The 18,986-nt window shown below is 39.6% G+C and overlaps 1 protein-coding gene across 1 annotated transcript in view; it reads right to left on the bottom strand.

Moving 5' to 3' along the window:
- The window catches only part of LOC127447584 (mitogen-activated protein kinase kinase kinase 11-like), a 35,271-nt gene that overhangs the window by 14,716 nt on the left and 1,569 nt on the right, over positions 1-18,986 (bottom strand). The window contains exon 1 of the mRNA XM_051709533.1: positions 18,950-18,986. This exon is cut by the window's right edge and continues 1,569 nt beyond it. Coding sequence (XP_051565493.1) covers positions 18,950-18,986 — 37 coding nt within the window. The remainder of the gene's footprint in view (positions 1-18,949) is intronic.

The following is an 18,986-nucleotide window of genomic DNA, read 5'->3' as shown; positions in this document are numbered from 1 at the left end:
CAAAAAAGAATGAACAGGTGAATGCATGAACGAATGAATGTTTGAATGAGTGAGTGAATGATAGGATGAGCAAATGATGCTGAAAAGTGTGAAATAGCTGATTGATCTTTATCAAGACAAAGGAAACCTTTAAAAATATCATTTCCATCAGCGTCATTTCCAGCACAGAATTCTATTAAACTCTACACTGAATCTGAATAACACAAATCTCCTGTGATGCATGAACACACACTGTTGGACAATGTTAATAAATGAATTAAATCAACTAGTGTGAACAAATGTTTTATTGAGACTTCGAGAAGTCCGCAGTTCAGATGCCTTCTTTAATGAATAATTTAATAATGTGTATTTATGTGTACATACATATTACACTGTTAGTGTTCCCACATGAACATATACACATATGTAACCTGTGCAGTCTGAGATGACATGCTAATAATGACAACAAAACCAGATTATCATTTGATATATCTGACTTTTCTCTATTCAACAGTGTCAAACTAATGCTAAATAAAAAGATGCGCTAAATACAGCAGCAATCCTATAATACACACAAATCAATGCCAGTTAGAAAATATACACAATTAATGATGTGTGGACACGATAAAACTCACAGTCTCACAGTCTCTCTGCAGGAAGACAGCTGTGTGTGTGTGTGTGTGTGTGTGTGTGTGAGTGTGTATGTGTCGGTGCATGTGTGAGGGTGTGTGTGTAATGTGTGTGTGTGTCGGTGCGTGTGTGTGCGTGCATGCATGCGTGTGAGTGAGTGTGTGTCGGTGCGTGTGTGCATGTGTGTGCGTAATGTGTGTGTGTCGGTGCGTGTGTGTGCAAGTGTGTGCGTGCATGCATGCATGCATGCGTGTTGAGTGTGTGTGTCTGTGTCGGTGCGTGTGTGAGCGCATGCGTGCGTGTGCGTCCGCGTGCATGCATGCGCGCGTGTGTGTGTGTGTGTGTGTGACGTCAAAGATGTAGCAAAAGTTTGCAGAAGACAGAGAGCTTTGTGTCTGGACGCACACACAGAATCTTTCTCTTCCACAGTTTTTTTGCTCTGGTAAATATTTGTAGACACACACACACACACACACACACACACACACACAGAGAGAGAGCTGTAAGTGTGTTTGTGGAATTTAGTTGCTGTAAGAAATGTGGAAGAAAATTGCGGAACAGACAGCAGTGAAACTCTGAAACTCAACTTCATAATTCAACGATCGATGAAAAGAAAAACTGTCCATCTCTCAGACCGGATCACACACTCAGTGTTTGTGATGGTAATGCTGGCTTCCACCGGTCTGTTCTTGTGACACCCCAACAGGAAGTGACGCACATCCATGCTTCTAAATAAAAACGATGAAACTGCCGTTTTTAGCAGAACTGAACAGGAGCTGAAATCTGATGAGACACATGCACGGACGAAGGTCAGAAATCTGATGTGCAGACGTTCATACAGATCTGCACAAAAGATTTCTGCACTTCTGTCACACACACAGATTAAATAATCCTCCTCTAATCAGCATGACTTGCTCTCTGACCTTCCTGTATTGCAATATCGGGGCATGTCATTCTGCTCAATACTGGAATCTGAAAACTAAGAGCTGATCTCAGATGTACACACATGAACATGCATCAACACACAACAGCTCTCTTCAAACATTACTGTCTACGCTCCTCTGAAACGAGTTTGTCAAGGTAGAGTAATTCAACTAAAACTAGCGAACTACATTGAAGAAATTTAAAGGGGCAGTATCTGTATAAATCTTTGTTACACGGCTCTCTTGAATCCTCGATTTTGATTGGTCAGTCACACCATCCAGCGGTCTGACATTTCTTTCATGTCCATTAGTGTGAAAACATTAAATCGAACAGATAGTTACATTAAAAAGACAAGGTAAAACAAGAAACCAATCCTCAGTGTGGGTGACAGATCGGTGATGAATACATTAGGTTAATAAGTCCTTGTTAATTAGGCTAAAATATTGTATTCATACTTTTCAGTATTTTATGCAGTATATTAATGACCATAAAAACATTAATAACATATCAGTCGTGACAACTCTCTGAAAGATTTAGCATTTTAATGTGGGTATGACATATTGATATGATATTGGACATTGGCTCATATATTCGCTCATGTGTGATCGCTCAACTCCAACGCTGCAGTTCAAAAGTCATCACTTTTGATTAGGAAAATCAGAAGAGTAAACAAGCACGTAATTTCATGATTTGAGCAGAGTGAATGGGGACAATTGTGTTGAACCCTGTGTTTCGAATTTTCTGGAAATAACATAAATTTGAACGGATTGTCTATATTTTTAATTCGAGAGTGAAATGTAGGATTACTGGCATGCTAGTGTCGCCAGTTTTACCAGATATTCAGTACACGCACCTTTATTATTGATGTTATAATTAATAAGCACCGCTAAATAAATTTTCTGATGGGTCAGTTACGTGTGACGGCAGTGTTTAAATACAGTCGATATTCCCATCTCTGCGATTTATACAGACATCACTTATCCCGTGCGACTCGACATTGAACATTACAGACAGCCACAGTAATAATTACTTTACAGACATATGTCTGGAATACTAATCTGTGTTTTGAACTGCCTCTGTTCTCACCTCATTATGATCTGTTGTCTGGATGCTGCAGAGCAAGTACAGAGACTAACTACTGCGCGAAAATACAGACAAACTGAGTTAAGCATGTGGACATGCTGCTGCCCATTTAGACAAAACACAAGACATGCTGCATCGAGCAGATATGAACATGCTGCTGCACAAATAGACATACAAACAATCCCACACAAAGCAGGGAAGCTGCACCAAACTCACAACACAAACACAAAACACAACCCCCCAACAAAGCAGATCTACCACCAAGACTTTTGTACTGCTGCTGCTCCAAAGAGCCATGTGCACCAAGTGTATGCTAGCTAGGTGTGCCAAATGGCCACTGCTAATGAGCGAAATTTCTATGTGTGCCTCCGGAATGCTTGGCGGAATGGCTTAAATGTGTACCTGGCCTGGAACGTATTTAACAAGTGAGTTAGACTACCTACATGAATATATTTAATGACCTAAGTTAGCGGTTGTGACAGCCAGACTTGGCTAAGGCTTACCTTGTAAAAGACGCGTTTCTATGTGTCAAAAGCAGACCTTACTGTGCAAGCTCATAAAAGAAAAAGCCCCAACAACCACCTGAGCAAATAGCATTTTCAGAGAACAAATTCTCGCAGTGTGCACCAGTGAAATCAGCAAAACCGTGCCATTTAAATGTTACACAAAGAGACAGACACATCCAATCACACGTCAAAGGACCATTCAGCTTTACCATGCAAGCCGGATGGCTAACAGATTCTCAGCTTGCACTAAATCTTAAAGTGCACTGGACCTCAGATTTTCCAAGTTAAGCCTTATTTAGTTTTAGTCAGTTTCACGCACATGTGGTCACACATCAGTCTTCTATGGCCAACGGTCCGACTCTACAATTATTCCTGACACAGAGAGACACATCGGTCTGTGTTATTTTAAGGTTTCTGAAGGAATAAAACTATCTTCGCCACACAGCAGAAGACACAGTGACTGCAGTAGATGGTAACCATGACAACAAGCTGTGTTTGTCATTTTGTTGCTGATGCAGGCCGACTGTATTTAGCCGAGGCTGTTTACTGTATGAGAGACGCCTTGTTCACCGTTTCTATGAATGCAATACGCTGTGAGTTTAGCTCCCAGAATTCACCTCTTTATTACAGTGTTATAGTTCTTAAAGTATGAGTCTGAGTATGTGAGTGTGTGTGTAAAGGTTGCCAGACACTTTGTGTGTCTCTGTGTTGCTCCCTACAAAAGACAAAGACTCCCGTTCTTCCAAGGGAAAAACCCCAGTGCACTAGAATCCAACACACACCCACCACAGAAAGAGAGAGGGAGAAACAATGTAACATTCCTTAAAATTGTGACACACAGGAAGTGACATCACTCATACCCTTTCTACAGCACAATTTTTACACATTGTAGAGACATTCCACGAAATCGCTGCCTTGTCCATTTCAAAAAGGTGATTGTTAAAGTACATTTCTGTAAGATTTTAAACATTATATCGGACAAAGAATGCCTTTAAGTGTCAATGAATTGCACTGTGCCGTCTCAAGCTAAGTGTACAATTTTAATTTATGTTGGGAAATACTGTAGCTGTGCCTTTAAAAAACATAACAGGGTTGACAGATATAGGGTTGAAATATATATATATATATATATATATATATATATATATATATATATATATATATAAAATGAACAGCTCATATTATATTTAATTTGACGAGCTGCAGTTTTCTGATGGTGAACCACCTCTTTTCATTGACTCATTTAAAATAAAAAGGAAAGATGGTAAATTGCAAATGCAAACATGAGATTTCCACCCTATCATCACACACAGGGATGTGTCCCGACCCCTAAACCTAACCCTCACACAAACCTGTTAATATCAGTAGGTTTAGTAGAAGTTAAACATCATTTGGCTCATTTGTGTGTCTTTTTAACTACAAAGCAGCGCTAAAATATCCTAAGAAGTCAGTCTGCACCATGTTTGACTATATTAGTGAGCCCTCACGAGTGAAGTCAAACCTGTGGGGTGTTTCAGAGACTGGTCACTCATTAACCCTCATCTAGGCTGCCGGTTGCTGAAGTTTAACCAGCACAGAGAGACTACTCCTGACCTCTGACCCCTGTCAACCCCTCAGGGCCGCAGGAAAATCAGTAGTGGAAAAATACCAACGGCAAACCCAAAACCATGACACTTCAGCCTGAACAGATCATACAGACCACGATAAAATACTAGAACACAACACGCAAGATTCATGTGTTCATACATGTAAATCTGTTTGGTATTTACATGAAGGTTTGGTTCATTTAATTGGCTTTAACACTAATTTGGGTGCACATCAAAGAATTGCACTTGAAAACAGTTCACGTGGACTCCAGCTGGTGTTAAAGTAAACTGGACTAACTTTCAGAAGTGAAACGCTATTTAATGAATAATTTGCATGTTGCATTGCAATGCATTTCTCATTGCTGCTCATTTGTTAATAAAGCTCACGGCTGGTAACCAGAACGTTTCTGGATTGAACCCGACAAGGAACAAGCAATGCATCATCCTTTAAGACACTAAACACCTCAATTTACTCTGGGAGAACTATCCCTGTAATCAGCTACTGGAAAAAAAGAGTCTCCTAAATGTCTACTTACTGCACGCTGCATGCATTCTTTGCATCTCTTGCAACACAATCACCACAGTTAAGACACAAGTTTCATTTGCACGCATTCATGTTGTTAGTTAAATCGCACGGGAAAAGACAAAATCGTGCTTAAAAATGAAAACGTTTTCCAATCTCGCCATCTTCACCTTCTCCGTTATCTACAGTAGTTACAGTGATAAAAGCGTAATCAAGTGAAACTTGGGCAGATGACAATTGCAAACGTGTCGCGGTTCAAGCCTAATAATAATAATAACAAATGATACATAATAAAGCACTCCAGTGGACTAATCCAAGTCTTCTGAAGCGTGAAGCGCTCTGTCGAAGTGCAATTGAGCTTCAAATCATGATCTGCAGATGTCAAGGTTTGTAGTGAAAAAAATAGTTCTGTTTTGTTCTGTTTCTCACCCAAAACTGATCTGATTGCTTTAGAAAACTTGCATTAAACCACTGGAGTCATGTGGAATACCTTTATGATGCCTTTTATGTCCTGTTTGAGGTAAGTTATGGACATAATAACTCAAAATCTCTCTCCTGCATGCATGCACACACTGCTTGGACTTATTTGGACTGAACGTCATCTTAAGTTGAATTATTATAATTTAATTATTTGTTTTAATAACAGATCTACTTCTCGGTCAGAATCTGGAGCATCATATCTGTATTAATGCATCAACAATAATTCAGTGAAGACTTGGAAACAGATGAGAAATAGGTGCTCTTTACCTCGATATTTTTCCTTGTACCTGGATTAATTGTGCATGTATATGTAGTAATTATATATCATTTTTAAAAGGTCTTCAGGGTGTCACAGAAGGTTTCATCCACAACGTGCATTAAGACAAAGAAACGTGTGATGCGGCAGTTTGCTTCTGAATCAAAACACATGATGATCATGTTCTCCAGAAGAGAGAGAGAAAAGAGAGAAGCCTCCTTATTTGGTCAACAGGAAGTGGCGCAATTCCAGAAAACTTGCTGTGGTAAACCACTGAGACTTTGGTTTCATGGAGAAAAAAAAATAAAAAATAATAATAATATTATATATATATATATATATATATTATTATTTTTCTCCCCAATCTGGAATGCCCAATTCCCAATGTGCTCTAAGTCCTCGTGGTGGCGTAGTGACTCGCCTCAATCCGGGTGGCAGAGGACGAATCTCAGTTGCCTCCGCGTCTGAGACCGTCAATCCGCGCATCTTATCACGTGACTTGTTGAGTGTGTTACCACGGAGACGTAGCGCATGTGGAGGCTTCACGCTATTCTCCGCGGCATCCACGCACAACTCACCACACGCCCCACCGAGAGCGAGAACCACATTATAGTGACCACGAGGAGGTTACCCCATGTGACTCTACCCTCCCTAGCAACCGGGCCAATTTGGTTGCTTAGGAGACCTGACTGGAGTCACTCAGCACACCCTGGATTCAAACTCGCGACTCCAGGGGTGATAGTCAGCGTCAATACTCACTGAGATACCCAGGCTCCCTATATATATAATTATTAAAATAATTATCGGAAACAAAATTGCCTGGTTATTCAGTTTTCACTCCAGAACAATTGAAAGGAACTTTGCTCCCGTTTTCAGTTACATTCAGTCACTGGTACCTGTCTGTCACAGAACAACTTTCCTAAAAATAGTTCAACCCAAAGACATCCTTAAAATAAAAACCTCAGTCCAAGGCTTAATCCTCAACTTTACCCTCAAATCTGACTGGTTGGTCATAAGACAATATTATCACAATGACCAGCGGTGGGTAGTAATGTGCTACATTTACTCCATTACATTTACTTGAGTAACTTTTTGGATAAAATGTACCTCATGATATCCCAGATGTGTATGATTTTCTTTCTTCTGTGGAACACAAATGAAGATTTTTAGAAGAATATTTGAGCTCTGTAGGTCCATACAATGCAAGTGAATGATAACCAGAACTTTGAATCTCCAAAAAGCACATAAAAGCAGCATAAAAGTAATCCATAACACATAAGACAGTGGTTTTCAGGAGCAATGTGATAGGTGAGAGTAACAGAGCCGAGATATTCTTCTAAAAATCTTCATTTGTGTTCTGCAGAAGAAAGAAAGTCACACACATCTCTTAAGGAGATGTTAGACAACCTTAATCATCATTTACTTTCACTGCATGTTTTTATGAAAGGGAATGGTGACTGAGACTGTCAGTCTCTAACATTCTGTCTAACATCTTTTGGGTTCCACAGAATACAGAAAGTTTCACGGGGTGGAAGAACATGAGGATGGGGAAATGATGATATAATATTAAAGGTGAACTATCACTTTAAGGATGCTTCTCAGATTTGGACGAATCTGTCAATTAGAAGAGAAGTTTGGAAATCTTTTTCTAGTATTTATTACGGTGATCAATGTCACACAGTCCCAAGTTATATATAATGTTTAATTATACACTTCTGTCATTCACAGCTTCTTACATCCTGTGTGAATTTAGTTCAGTGACGGTCCAGCATTGTCAGTGTCGAAAGAACCCTAAGGGGGTAAACTGCACCTTATCTCTGTGTTTGAAAGCTTGTTGTCTATAAGACAAAGCCGCCCGCATCTGTCAAACACTGCGCACGTGCAGAAATGCTCACAATCATGATCGGCAGGGCAAAACATTTGCACTTAACGCTGATATGTACAAGCATTTATACAGAAATTTACTTAAGAGTGAAAAGTACCCACCATAAAACATACTCATAAAAGTATGAGTTTTTCCCAAAAAGTTACTCCAGTAAATGTAACGGAGTAAATGTAGCACGTTACTACCCAAAGTGCTGCAGGGTCACACAATCGCACAATCCCAAACATTTGTATTATACAAATCAAAAAATGGGACGCATTATCACAGAAAAGGAGATGACAGTGTTTCAACGGATATGAAGTAAAACTGTCAAATACACACAGCAACACAAACTCACAAACTCTCATCAAGTAAAGATGCTGACTATCACCCCTGGAGTCGCGAGTTTGAATCCAGGGCGTGCTGAGTGACTCCAGACAGGTCTCCTAAGCAACCAAATTGGCCCGGTTGCTAGGGAGGGTAGAGTCACATGGGGTAACCTCCTCGTGGTCACTATAATGTGGTTCGCTCTCGGTGGGGCGTGTGGTGAGTTGTGCGTGGATGCCGCGGAGAATAGGGCGAAGCCTCCACACGCGCTACGTCTCCGCGGTAACGCGCTCAACAAGTCACGTGATAAGATGCGCGGATTGACGGTCTCAGACGAAGAGGCAACTGGGATTCGTCCTCCACCACCCGGATTGAGGCGAGTCACTACGCCACCACGAGGACTTAGAGCGCATTGGGAATTGGGCATTCCAGATTGGGGAGGAAATTTTTCTTTTTTAAAAATGCCTAATCCTCAACTTGTCTGGGTTCCCAAAAATAAGTTGTAGATGTTGCACACCCTGTTCATTCACAAAGAAATTATTATTTTTTATTTTTTTAGTAAAATATATGCAGGTTATTATTGTTTTACATTACTATGCATTGTTGTAATGGTGCATATGAATAAAAATGATTTTTAAATGTCATTCTTCATTAGTTTTAATGAAGGTCATATCTGGTCATATCGCCAGTGCTATTTGGTAGGAATGTTGTTCCAGAACCAATATTGATGTTGATGCCGAAACACATCCTACGTTTGGTGTTGTGGATGGAAACGCTTGGCATGTATCACTACACTCTGAAAACACAGAAACGCTCCTATCCAATCAGAATCGATTCTCACAGCTTGCAAAAACCTGTCAACATCAACAGGAAGTGACCTGTAGCATATGCTGGCTATATTTGAACAGAGGCACATATCTGCACTGTTGCAACCAGCAGAAAACAAAAGGAAACTGTCAGCGGCATGAACAGACACTCTGACCACAAATGGAGTGGTGGTGGCATAGTGGGCTAAAGCACACAAATGGTAAGCAGAAGGTTGCCAGGTTTGATCCCCACAGTCACCACAACTGTGTCCTTGAGCAAGACACTTAACTCTGGGGGGATTGTCCCTGTAATAAGTGCACTGTGAGTTGCTTTGGATAAAAGCGTCTGCCAAATGCAGAAATGTAAATGCATAAATGCACGCCCGTATTTTAAGGAGGAATTCAACATTCCAAACACATCATTTTTTCTTTCTTCAGTGGAACACAGAAGGGGAATTTTTTAAGAATATCCAGCATGCTCGTCTCCATAAAATAAGTCAACGAGAACAGGGGCTGTCAAACTCTAAAACCCCCCAATAAAAACAGCAAATATGACTTGTGTGTTATATTCAAAGCATTCTAAAGTCATATGATAACTTTGTGTAACAAACCAAAACGTAAGTTGTTATTCACTGAAAATGTTCTCTGTTCTGTGTGTGACTGTAAATGCGTGTGTTCTCTGGCCCTGTGGCACGTTCATTTCAGAGAGTCTTTGGGAAAGGGCTGAACTCTCAGTGCATGATGGGAATGTTTCTTTGGCTTTATATAGGGGGAATCCCATGCCTAGCTCATACCTGCCTCATTCCAAAATCTCCCTGTTCAATCTCCGGATGAGGCCTTTCCAAAATAAAGAAGCTGTTTGCCCTTATCAAACACACTGACTGAGTGAAACTGACTGATGCAACACAATTCAGCACAGTTTCCAGTTCATCCCGCTGAGGATTTGGAAAAAACATTCTGTGGCATGTGAACAGTCAAAATATTATTAGACCATAACAAACTAAGCAAACCCTCTAGTTAGAGACACTTAAAGCTGCAGTGTGTAATTTCTGTGCTTCTAGCATCACCAAAGAGAATTGCAAAAATAGCGACCATCACTTATTCTTAATAACGGTGTGTTTTTGGACTCTCAAAAAATAAGATTTTGACATTATTATTTTAAGTGAATAAATAAAGGAACATTTCTATTTTCAACATTATTTGTACTTCAGAACTTTGTTTTGTTGGACAAGAAAAACTAGCTTCATACTATGTGATGCACATTTGGTTTTCGACCATTAAAAATGGGTAAAATTGAACAATTTACACATGGAGCCACATTGAGAGCCCCATATCTCTGGAACTTAACCATACAGGGCCTTGAAAATGAAGATTGAAAAAGTAAAATTTATTCTGAATCAGAATCTAAAAGGATATTAAGATATCTGTAATGCATCTGGAGTTATAGGCACCCAAATCTTGGAAAAACAACACAAAAAACGTGTTTTTCATGATTTGTAGACTTACGCCATTAGCATATAATGCAACAAGTGCTGCGGAAGTCAACTGATTTGAGGAACAGATCTTCCTATCTCTTTGTAAAAATAAAATCCTGATGCTGACACCTTTCTAAGGGTGTTTTATTGACCTGTAGTTTTGCTCCAAAATCATGGGCGAAAATGGTACCTCTCTACAAAAGAATGGATTACTCAGTAGATATTGATCCATTGCATTTAATATTTTGGCTTTAATCATCATTTATCTTTATATTTCTTCATAAAGAGTATTAACAAAATCAAAGAAACTTGGTCGGGGAAGTTTTTGACATTTGGTTGATTTGACAGGGAATAACCCAAATATTATGCCCAATTAGTTAAACTTAAAGACTACACATCAACAACTGCAAATTATGTCTTAAGCCAATGAAACAGGACAGCACAGGCCATGGCAGAATGTAGGCATGTGCAGAGGTGGGCTGAGCCCACCCAAACGTGAGTCTTGCCCACCCAATAAAACATTAAGCAAACACGGTATTGGGGGTCTGGGTATCTCAGTGAGTATTGACGCTGACTATCACATCTGGAGTCGCAAGTTCGAATCCAGGGTGTGCCGAGTGACTCCAGCCAGGTCTCCTATGCAACCAAATTGGCCCGGTTGCTAGGGAGGGTAGAGTCACATGGGGTAACCTCCTCGTGGTCACTGTAATGTGGTTTTTGCTCTCGGTGGGGCGTGTGGTGAGTCGTGCATGGATGCCGCAGAGAATAGCGTGAAGCCTCCACACGCCCAATGTCTCCGTGGTAACGTGCTCAACAAGTCACGTGATAAGATGCGTGTGAACACAGCAATAGCACTCTGATCCGCACCAAAACAACTGCAAACGACTTGCGGTGAGAATGCAAACTGACCGAATGGACCAATGAACCAAACAATATCCCTATATAAAGCCATGAAGATCTCTGATAGATCTTTGGAGAAGACATCTGTAGGTCAGCTCGTCACTGTAATTCTTCATCAAAACGAAGATATACAGTAGCCTTTTGGCGACTATATTAGATATGCTTGCACGTTTAAAATACGAGTTTTATATTCCTGAGGTAATTCTAGTATGATCTCTCTTTTGGATAGCGGGTGGCAGAACACACGTAGGACGGCGTTAGCAACATTTTGACAGAGAAAAACTATTTTGTAAGTTTGTGGCTTTACTCTTTTTACATTGAGTGTGCTCTGAGACTGTGAGAACAGGCACTTTTCAATGCAGACATCAAGCAAAAGCAACTAATGGTAGATAAAAATAAACATACCATAAATTTTACAACTCACATCCATCCGAGTGATGGATAATGTGTGTTTGCTCTGACTAGAACACGCATTCTGTACCATGCAGTGACGTTTTGCATAACCGTGACAAACAATACTGGGAAATTTGTAATAGTTGATGAATTCTTCCAGGTATTTCATTTTATCCGGTATATGGATGTATGAGTTAAATCCCAGAACAGCGCACAAACATGGAGACCAATGAGCGGACAATTTGCTCACATGTGACTTTTATCATCACAGTTTTGGTCCGTTTTGAAATGTTGCCTTGTGAAAGCGAACCAAACCAAGAAGAAAATGCAACATTGTAGCAATTTTAGCCCCTGTTTCAGAACAAATCAAATGAACTACAGCTCTAAAACACTCTAGCTCTCCAACATCAGGATGTGGGAATATGAGCAAAATACTGGACCTGAATTCTAATGCACCATCCAAGCCATGAGCCAATATTAGCTAACTAATCCAAATGTGCATTTGGGATATCCCGGTCATTTAATGGTGGATGGTCTAATCTGCAACCATGGCTTGAATACAGTAGTGTAACACAAGTGCTTGTTTCCCCTGTTGTAAGTTCAGAGTCGTTAACGAGAGAGATGCTGTCTTCAGCTCGTGCCTAACATCTCTTATTTAACTAACCCTAATCTAGTCCAAATTCTATGGCAATATCACATGCCAATATAATGTCAAATCTCAATATATATATAAAAAAGGGGGTCTGGGTATCTCGTCGAGTATTGACGCTGACTATCACCCCTGGAGTGGTGAGTTCGATCCAGGGTGTGCTGAGTGACTCCAGACAGTTCACCTAAGCAACCAAATTGGCCCGGTTGCTAGGGAGGGTAGAGTCACATGGGGTAACCTCCTCGTGGTAAGTTGTGCGTGGATCGCGGAGAGTTGCAGGAGCCTCCACATGCTGCGAGTCTCCGCGGTGTCATGCACATGGAGTGGTGGTGGCGTAGAGGGCTAAAGCGTTGAACTGGTAAGCAAAAGGTTGCCGGTTCGGTCCCCAAAGCCACCACCATTGTGTCCTTGAGCAAGGCACTTAACTCCAGGTTGCTCCGGGGGGATTGTCCCTGTAATAAGTGCACTGTAAGTCACTTTGGATAAAAGCATCTGCCAAATGCATAAATGTAAATGCACAACGAGCCAAGTGATAAGATGCATGGATTGACGGTCTCAGAAGCGGAGGCAATTGAGACTTGTCCTCCGCCACCCAGATTGAGGCGAGTAACCATGCCAACATGAGGACCTACTCAGTAGTGGGAATTGGGGGAGAAAAGGGGATCAAAATAAATAAATAAATAAAATCATATTTTAGTCAATACCGAAGAGTTGAAAAATCGACAAAGAACAGCTTGATAGAAATAAACGTTGACTGTTTTACTCAATATTTGAATGAGCTTTTTAAATAGCCCATGAAATTATCATTGGAGTTTTGTGGGGTTTAGTTCACGCCTGTTAGCTGTGTTTCATGGCCGTGACAAAACTAAAGCATATTTGCTATTTAAACTGTTTCAGTAGGAAATCCATCAACACATGAAAGAGAACTGGCACTTGTTAAACCATTTTATGGGGTCTTAAAGCTTTTTTTGTGTTGTTTTTATGCTTATTTAAACATCATGTTGTTGTCAGACTCTATTGGAATGCATTTCTCCTACAGAATTGGTCAGTGCATCTCTGCATACAAGTGTTTGTGTATCAGGAGCGTCAGACGAAGATGATAAGTAAACATCAGTGATCAGATTAGATCTGACCGAGAGGACAAAAGGAAAAGTCAGCGAGTGCTCCGTTTTCCCACGATTCCTCAACTAGATCTGTGTGTGTGTGGTTTCAATTTGCTGATGCGAGCTCTTAAATGACTGGGTGAATTATAACAGACAGTGAAAAGTGTGTTTTGGTGCCATGTTGAGAATTTGAGAGCCTGAACATTTCCAAAAAAGTACTTAATGAAACAGTTCTGCCAAAATACCCTTGTGTCTTCTGTGAAACACAAACGGAGAACTTTTCAAGAATCCATCAGCTCATTACATACAGCAACTGATCACAGTGATCATGTCTGTCAAGCTCCAAAAAGACCACAAAAGAAGTCCGTGCGCTATACTTCAAGTCTTCTGAAGTCATACGATTTGGGGTGCGTTGCAGCGGCCTCCTCTATGGCGGCCCCCCCAACAGGTGGCACCCTAGGCGACTGCCTAGTTCGCCTATGCCTAGAAACGGCCCTGAGCAAGTGGTTTACTCATTATTGTTGTTTAAATAATATTAATGACATACTCCACAGCTGCAGGTGTATTTACACGTCCAAACAAGTCCAATATTTTGATACAAATCCACTTTTTTTGTCCCACTGTTTACATTCACTTCAGAAATGAGGAAACGTTTAACAGACAAAATGAAGCGTAACGGGGAAGAAATGGGTTCAGATATTCAGGAGAATAATGTTTGAAAAACATACATGTTCTGTGAATGCCAGACACAATCGTATACAATTTAAAGCTGTGCAGACTCTGTTATTCTAAATATATGCCGCATTAAATTTATCCCGAGGTTTCATCACTTTGTAACGTGTATATCATCAGAAGGCACTTTGTTCATTGTTTTTGGTCATGTAATCAGATCCGATCATTTTGGGAGCAAGTATTCGGATTACTCTCTAAAGACGTGGTCACGCGCACCTTCGAACAGTGAAATTCCACGGCTGAAGAAGCAAAGAAATAATGGCCAAGCCGCCTCTTTTTAATGTTAAGATTTGATTTTTTTCCTCTCTCTGAATAATTTTTTTATGTCTGGTAACTGTGTATAAATATTGTGCATTTATGTAATTTTTCATTCAGAGTATATTCAATATCTGCGGTGCAGAAAGCCTTCCAGATAATCAGTTTAAAGGAATAAACATGTAACTGTTACAGTGATTTCTAGATATTACACAAGCTGAAATGGCATTAAAGTTCATCTGTAAAGTGCATTATAATGTATCCTAGCCGCTCTTTTCCATTTAATGAAAGTGAATGGAGACTGGGGCTGTCAAGGTCCAAAATGACAATAAAAGCACCAGAAAAGTAAAACGATTCGTCATGATATCAGAAAATGTTCAGAACGATCACTTGCCCAATCGGATTAGTGCAACATTTCATTACATCTTACACTACGTTAAAAATACATCTTTTTCAGCTCGGAGAGGAGGGGCATGTTAAGTAGTTGCCCAACATCTAGCTTTATTTTTTAGCACCAGAACGTGTTTGGTCTGAATGGCCCCTAAATGTGTTTTTATGCCTTGCAAACATAAACATTTAGATTTCTGTAACATACAGAACATTGTTGCTGATTTAAACACATCACCAACGTAATATTACACTCAAAATTATATTTTAAGGTTGAAGCATTTCATCTTCATATCACAATTCCACCTTATTATTATTATTATTATAATTTTATTAAAAATTCCTCAGTTCAGTTTGATGGTGTTATGGTATGAAACTGAAGTGCATAATTTTTTGAGTGTATCTAGCAGGCTAATATAGATCAGGAACAGAGTGAGACTGTCTTTAGAAACGAGTAGGAAGAAAAACACAGGATACTGGAGAAACAGATATCGAGAGACGAGTGCGGGCACGTCTGTGTGTGAGGAAAGAGTGAAAAAACAACAGACATACAGAGAGATAAGATCACAAACTACAGCGAGTGAATTGTGTTGCGAGCCGCTTTAAAACATTTGTTTTACGCAATCATGGTGGTTTCCAGCGCGGCAGACAGAGTCGGAAGTGGAGGATCATGGGATATCCGTGGGCGGACAATAACATGATAGGCGTGGAGTATAAAGGTGGAAGAGAGGAATAAAAGAAAATATGAGAGTCATTCTGTCATCAATTACTCAACTTCATGTTGTTGTAAAACCCATGTGACTTTCTTTCAGTGGAACACAAATGGAGATTTAGCAGAATGTTCATGCTGCTGTTTTCCATTTAATGAAGGTGAATGGTAACCACAGCGGTCTCCATCCACTTTCACTGTATTTCTGCTTAACATCTCCTTTTGTGTTACACAGAAGAATTTTAATCAAATGAATTAATACAACTTTAATCAAAAGTTCATTTTTGGTCAAATAATGTGCAGCACAACAGAGCATTAAAACAGTATAAAAGAATACACTAGTGCTGCAACAACTAATCAATAAAATCAATAATACAAATAATCGACATTTCATGATCAATTAGTCATACATGTGTGGCATGTAACAGTGATGTCACTTTACTGTAAAATGCATTTGCATGATAAAACTTGTTATGCATATCAATGTAAATACTTGTAAATAAAACAAATTAAGCATATAATTAACCAACAATTATCAAAATGCGTAATCAATGTGTGAATATGTAAATACTGAAGAATTGAACAAATAGGCTCCTATGCAGAAGAATGTGGAATACAATCATTTATGGTTTTTATAGATAGATTTTAATTAATACATGAAATCAAATGTGGCTTTTAAACCGATTAATCAAAGAAATAATCAAAGATTAATTGATTATTAAAATAAATCTATAGTTGCATCTCTAGTGGCATCTATTCAGTTAAATTGCATCCTTTTTGCGGTTTAATCACACTCGGCCATACCACGGTTTGAATGTGATTGTCAAATTGTCATTCGCTTCATCCTAAATTTTCAGCCATTCTGCGGGCCCAAAGAAACACATTGGTTTGGAACAACATGAGGGTAAGTAAATGGGTGAATTGTTCCTTTAGAGACGGGATCTAATACAATTATCATTTTTAAAGCAGTTTGAGTGTGTGTCTATGTATGTGTGTTTAGAACATTTATAAAATTATTCCTGACTCTAAATTCTGTAAAACACACACACACACACACACACACACACACACACACACTCTATATTAATGCATCAAGTTGATCATCTGCTTGGCAATCATACATTTGCGGGGTAGAGGGACGATTCGCTCCCTTCCAAACCTATCAACACCGGTCTGATCATCAGAAATAAACACCACGCCTCAACACTTCTGAGCTGTCTGCGGTCTCGTCGATAACAACTGTCGAAGTCCCTAACAAGTGTGTGATGATGCCATGGGAATATCATCTCGTCCCAAAAACAGGCCGCTTTCTCGAGAGCCCAGCAATGCTTCCAAATAACCCAAATAAACAATAACTCGACCCAGACGGAATCTGTGGAATTTTTCCCATTTTCTGTACCGATTTGCTTGTGGAAATGTGTGGAATGGTGAAACGTGAGGCCATATATTCAGGACCAAATGTGATGAAAAAGCCATATACTGGTCAAGCACTAATCTGAGCATTTATCTCGAGTCTGTCGTGGCCACAGCTCTGCAGAGAAGGATTCTACACAGCTGAAATTACCACATTCATCCTCGCACCTGAAAGCACAATCAAATGAGCCACAACATCCCACAAGCGAACATGCAAAGAGCATGTTCAACAATGACACCACACAGCTAAAAATGTGTTTATCTCGTCTTCCAGTACAAACATCCAATCAGAATTCTGTCATCATTTATTCAGACTTTCTTTAGTGAAACACTCAAAAAAAATGGCTCTCAGTCACCATTTCCTTTTATTGCATTCTTCTTCCCCAATGCAATATCTTTCTTTGTGTGTGCACAGATGAAAGTCACATGGACATGGAACAATTTCAGGGTGAGTAAAAGATGAACTTTCATTTTTGGGTGAACTACACTCCTTTTAAACAAGATCAATTTACTTGAGAGTAGTGTCAGTTTTTAATTTGTAATTATTAATGGGAAATATTTGCTGGGCATTTTTTACCATGAGGGCATACGTCTTTCTTACGCAACGCACTCTCATGGCGAAATCGTCAGGACTCGAATGACGTTTCTAAATTGGGCTAATTCGTTTGATATCGTGCGACTGCACTCGTTTGAATCCCTACGACTTTCACTACAGCTGATGACGCCATCTAACACGCGACAATCACATGCTTCTGTCACACACAACGGCTTCCTATCATGTTCACACACTTTATTGATCGGTTAAGTTTAGATATTAATAAGTATGTCCTTAACGCCTCGCTTCCGCATTAGACATCCGGGTACTTGCACATGATGAAGTTGTACGAGTTTATGCAAATAACATCGTGCGAGACCATCTGAAATAGCCATCTCGTAAATTATGCACGACTTTTCATGGGATCGGGTTGTTCTTACCACATAAAAATTAACTGTGTTAAGTCAAATATTTTAATTCAATCCTTACCTTAACCCTAACTTAAAATTAACGCTCAACCCGAACAATTAAAATAATTAACTTGGCCAACACACCAGAATATATACTGTATATATTTTGAAGTTTCTGTGGTATTTCTGTCATTTTCTGAGGATTTTTTTCCCCCTGTGTGCCCTACTTCATTTCTGACAACGCAAGATTGGCAAAATTGTGTGTAAAGACTTGTTTTGGGAGAAAACATCTTGAATTACGTTTATTTTTCTTACCCCATTGGCAAATAATTTCTCTTTAAGCATACACATCACTAGACGAGCACCCAATGAATGGGGTAAGGAGGATACATTTAATTTAAGATAACGAGTCATAATATGTTATGCAGTTTTGCTTCGAGATATTGTTTTAGTGGAAAATGTGACAAAAATACTAGAGAGCCATTTGACTGCAACACTGAGTATTTTTGTCTTATATTCTGGTAAAAACATGTAAACATCCTTACAAGATAATTAAATTCCTTTAGAAGCAGAATGGCAGAAGATAGTCTAGTTTTCAGAGAAATCCACCAAATTTGGTGTGGTTGATGCTCACAACTAGATAAAACTATGTGCCAATGGGGCAAGAAAAATAAACTTGTTTTCCCTTTGAATCGAGCTTTGTTTTACCCCATTGAAAAAAAATGTTTCAAGCACAAACCACACCAAATGTTGTTAGATTTCTCTGAAAACAAGACTATCTTCTGCCATTCTGCTTCTCGAATAAACTGATTTTAAGAACGTTGGGATACTTTTACTGGAAAACAAGTCTGAAAATACTATGACTTTCTGCAGTGAAACCGCCTGTGTTTGACAGAAACGGGATAATGAATGAAACCTTTCAGGAATCGCATGACTCAGCAGTCATGAACCCAGTCAGGACCACTAAAAGAGAGTCTGCACTTAAATACTTCAACAGGCCGAGAGTTGAATGATGTGGACTTACTGTTGTTAGACTTCAGATCTCGGTGGATCACGGGTAC

The sequence above is a fragment of the Myxocyprinus asiaticus genome, chromosome 1 (genome assembly GCF_019703515.2).
Source record: "Myxocyprinus asiaticus isolate MX2 ecotype Aquarium Trade chromosome 1, UBuf_Myxa_2, whole genome shotgun sequence".
NCBI classification, from domain to species: domain Eukaryota; kingdom Metazoa; phylum Chordata; class Actinopteri; order Cypriniformes; family Catostomidae; genus Myxocyprinus; species Myxocyprinus asiaticus.
This window is presented reverse-complemented; position numbering and strand designations above follow the sequence as displayed.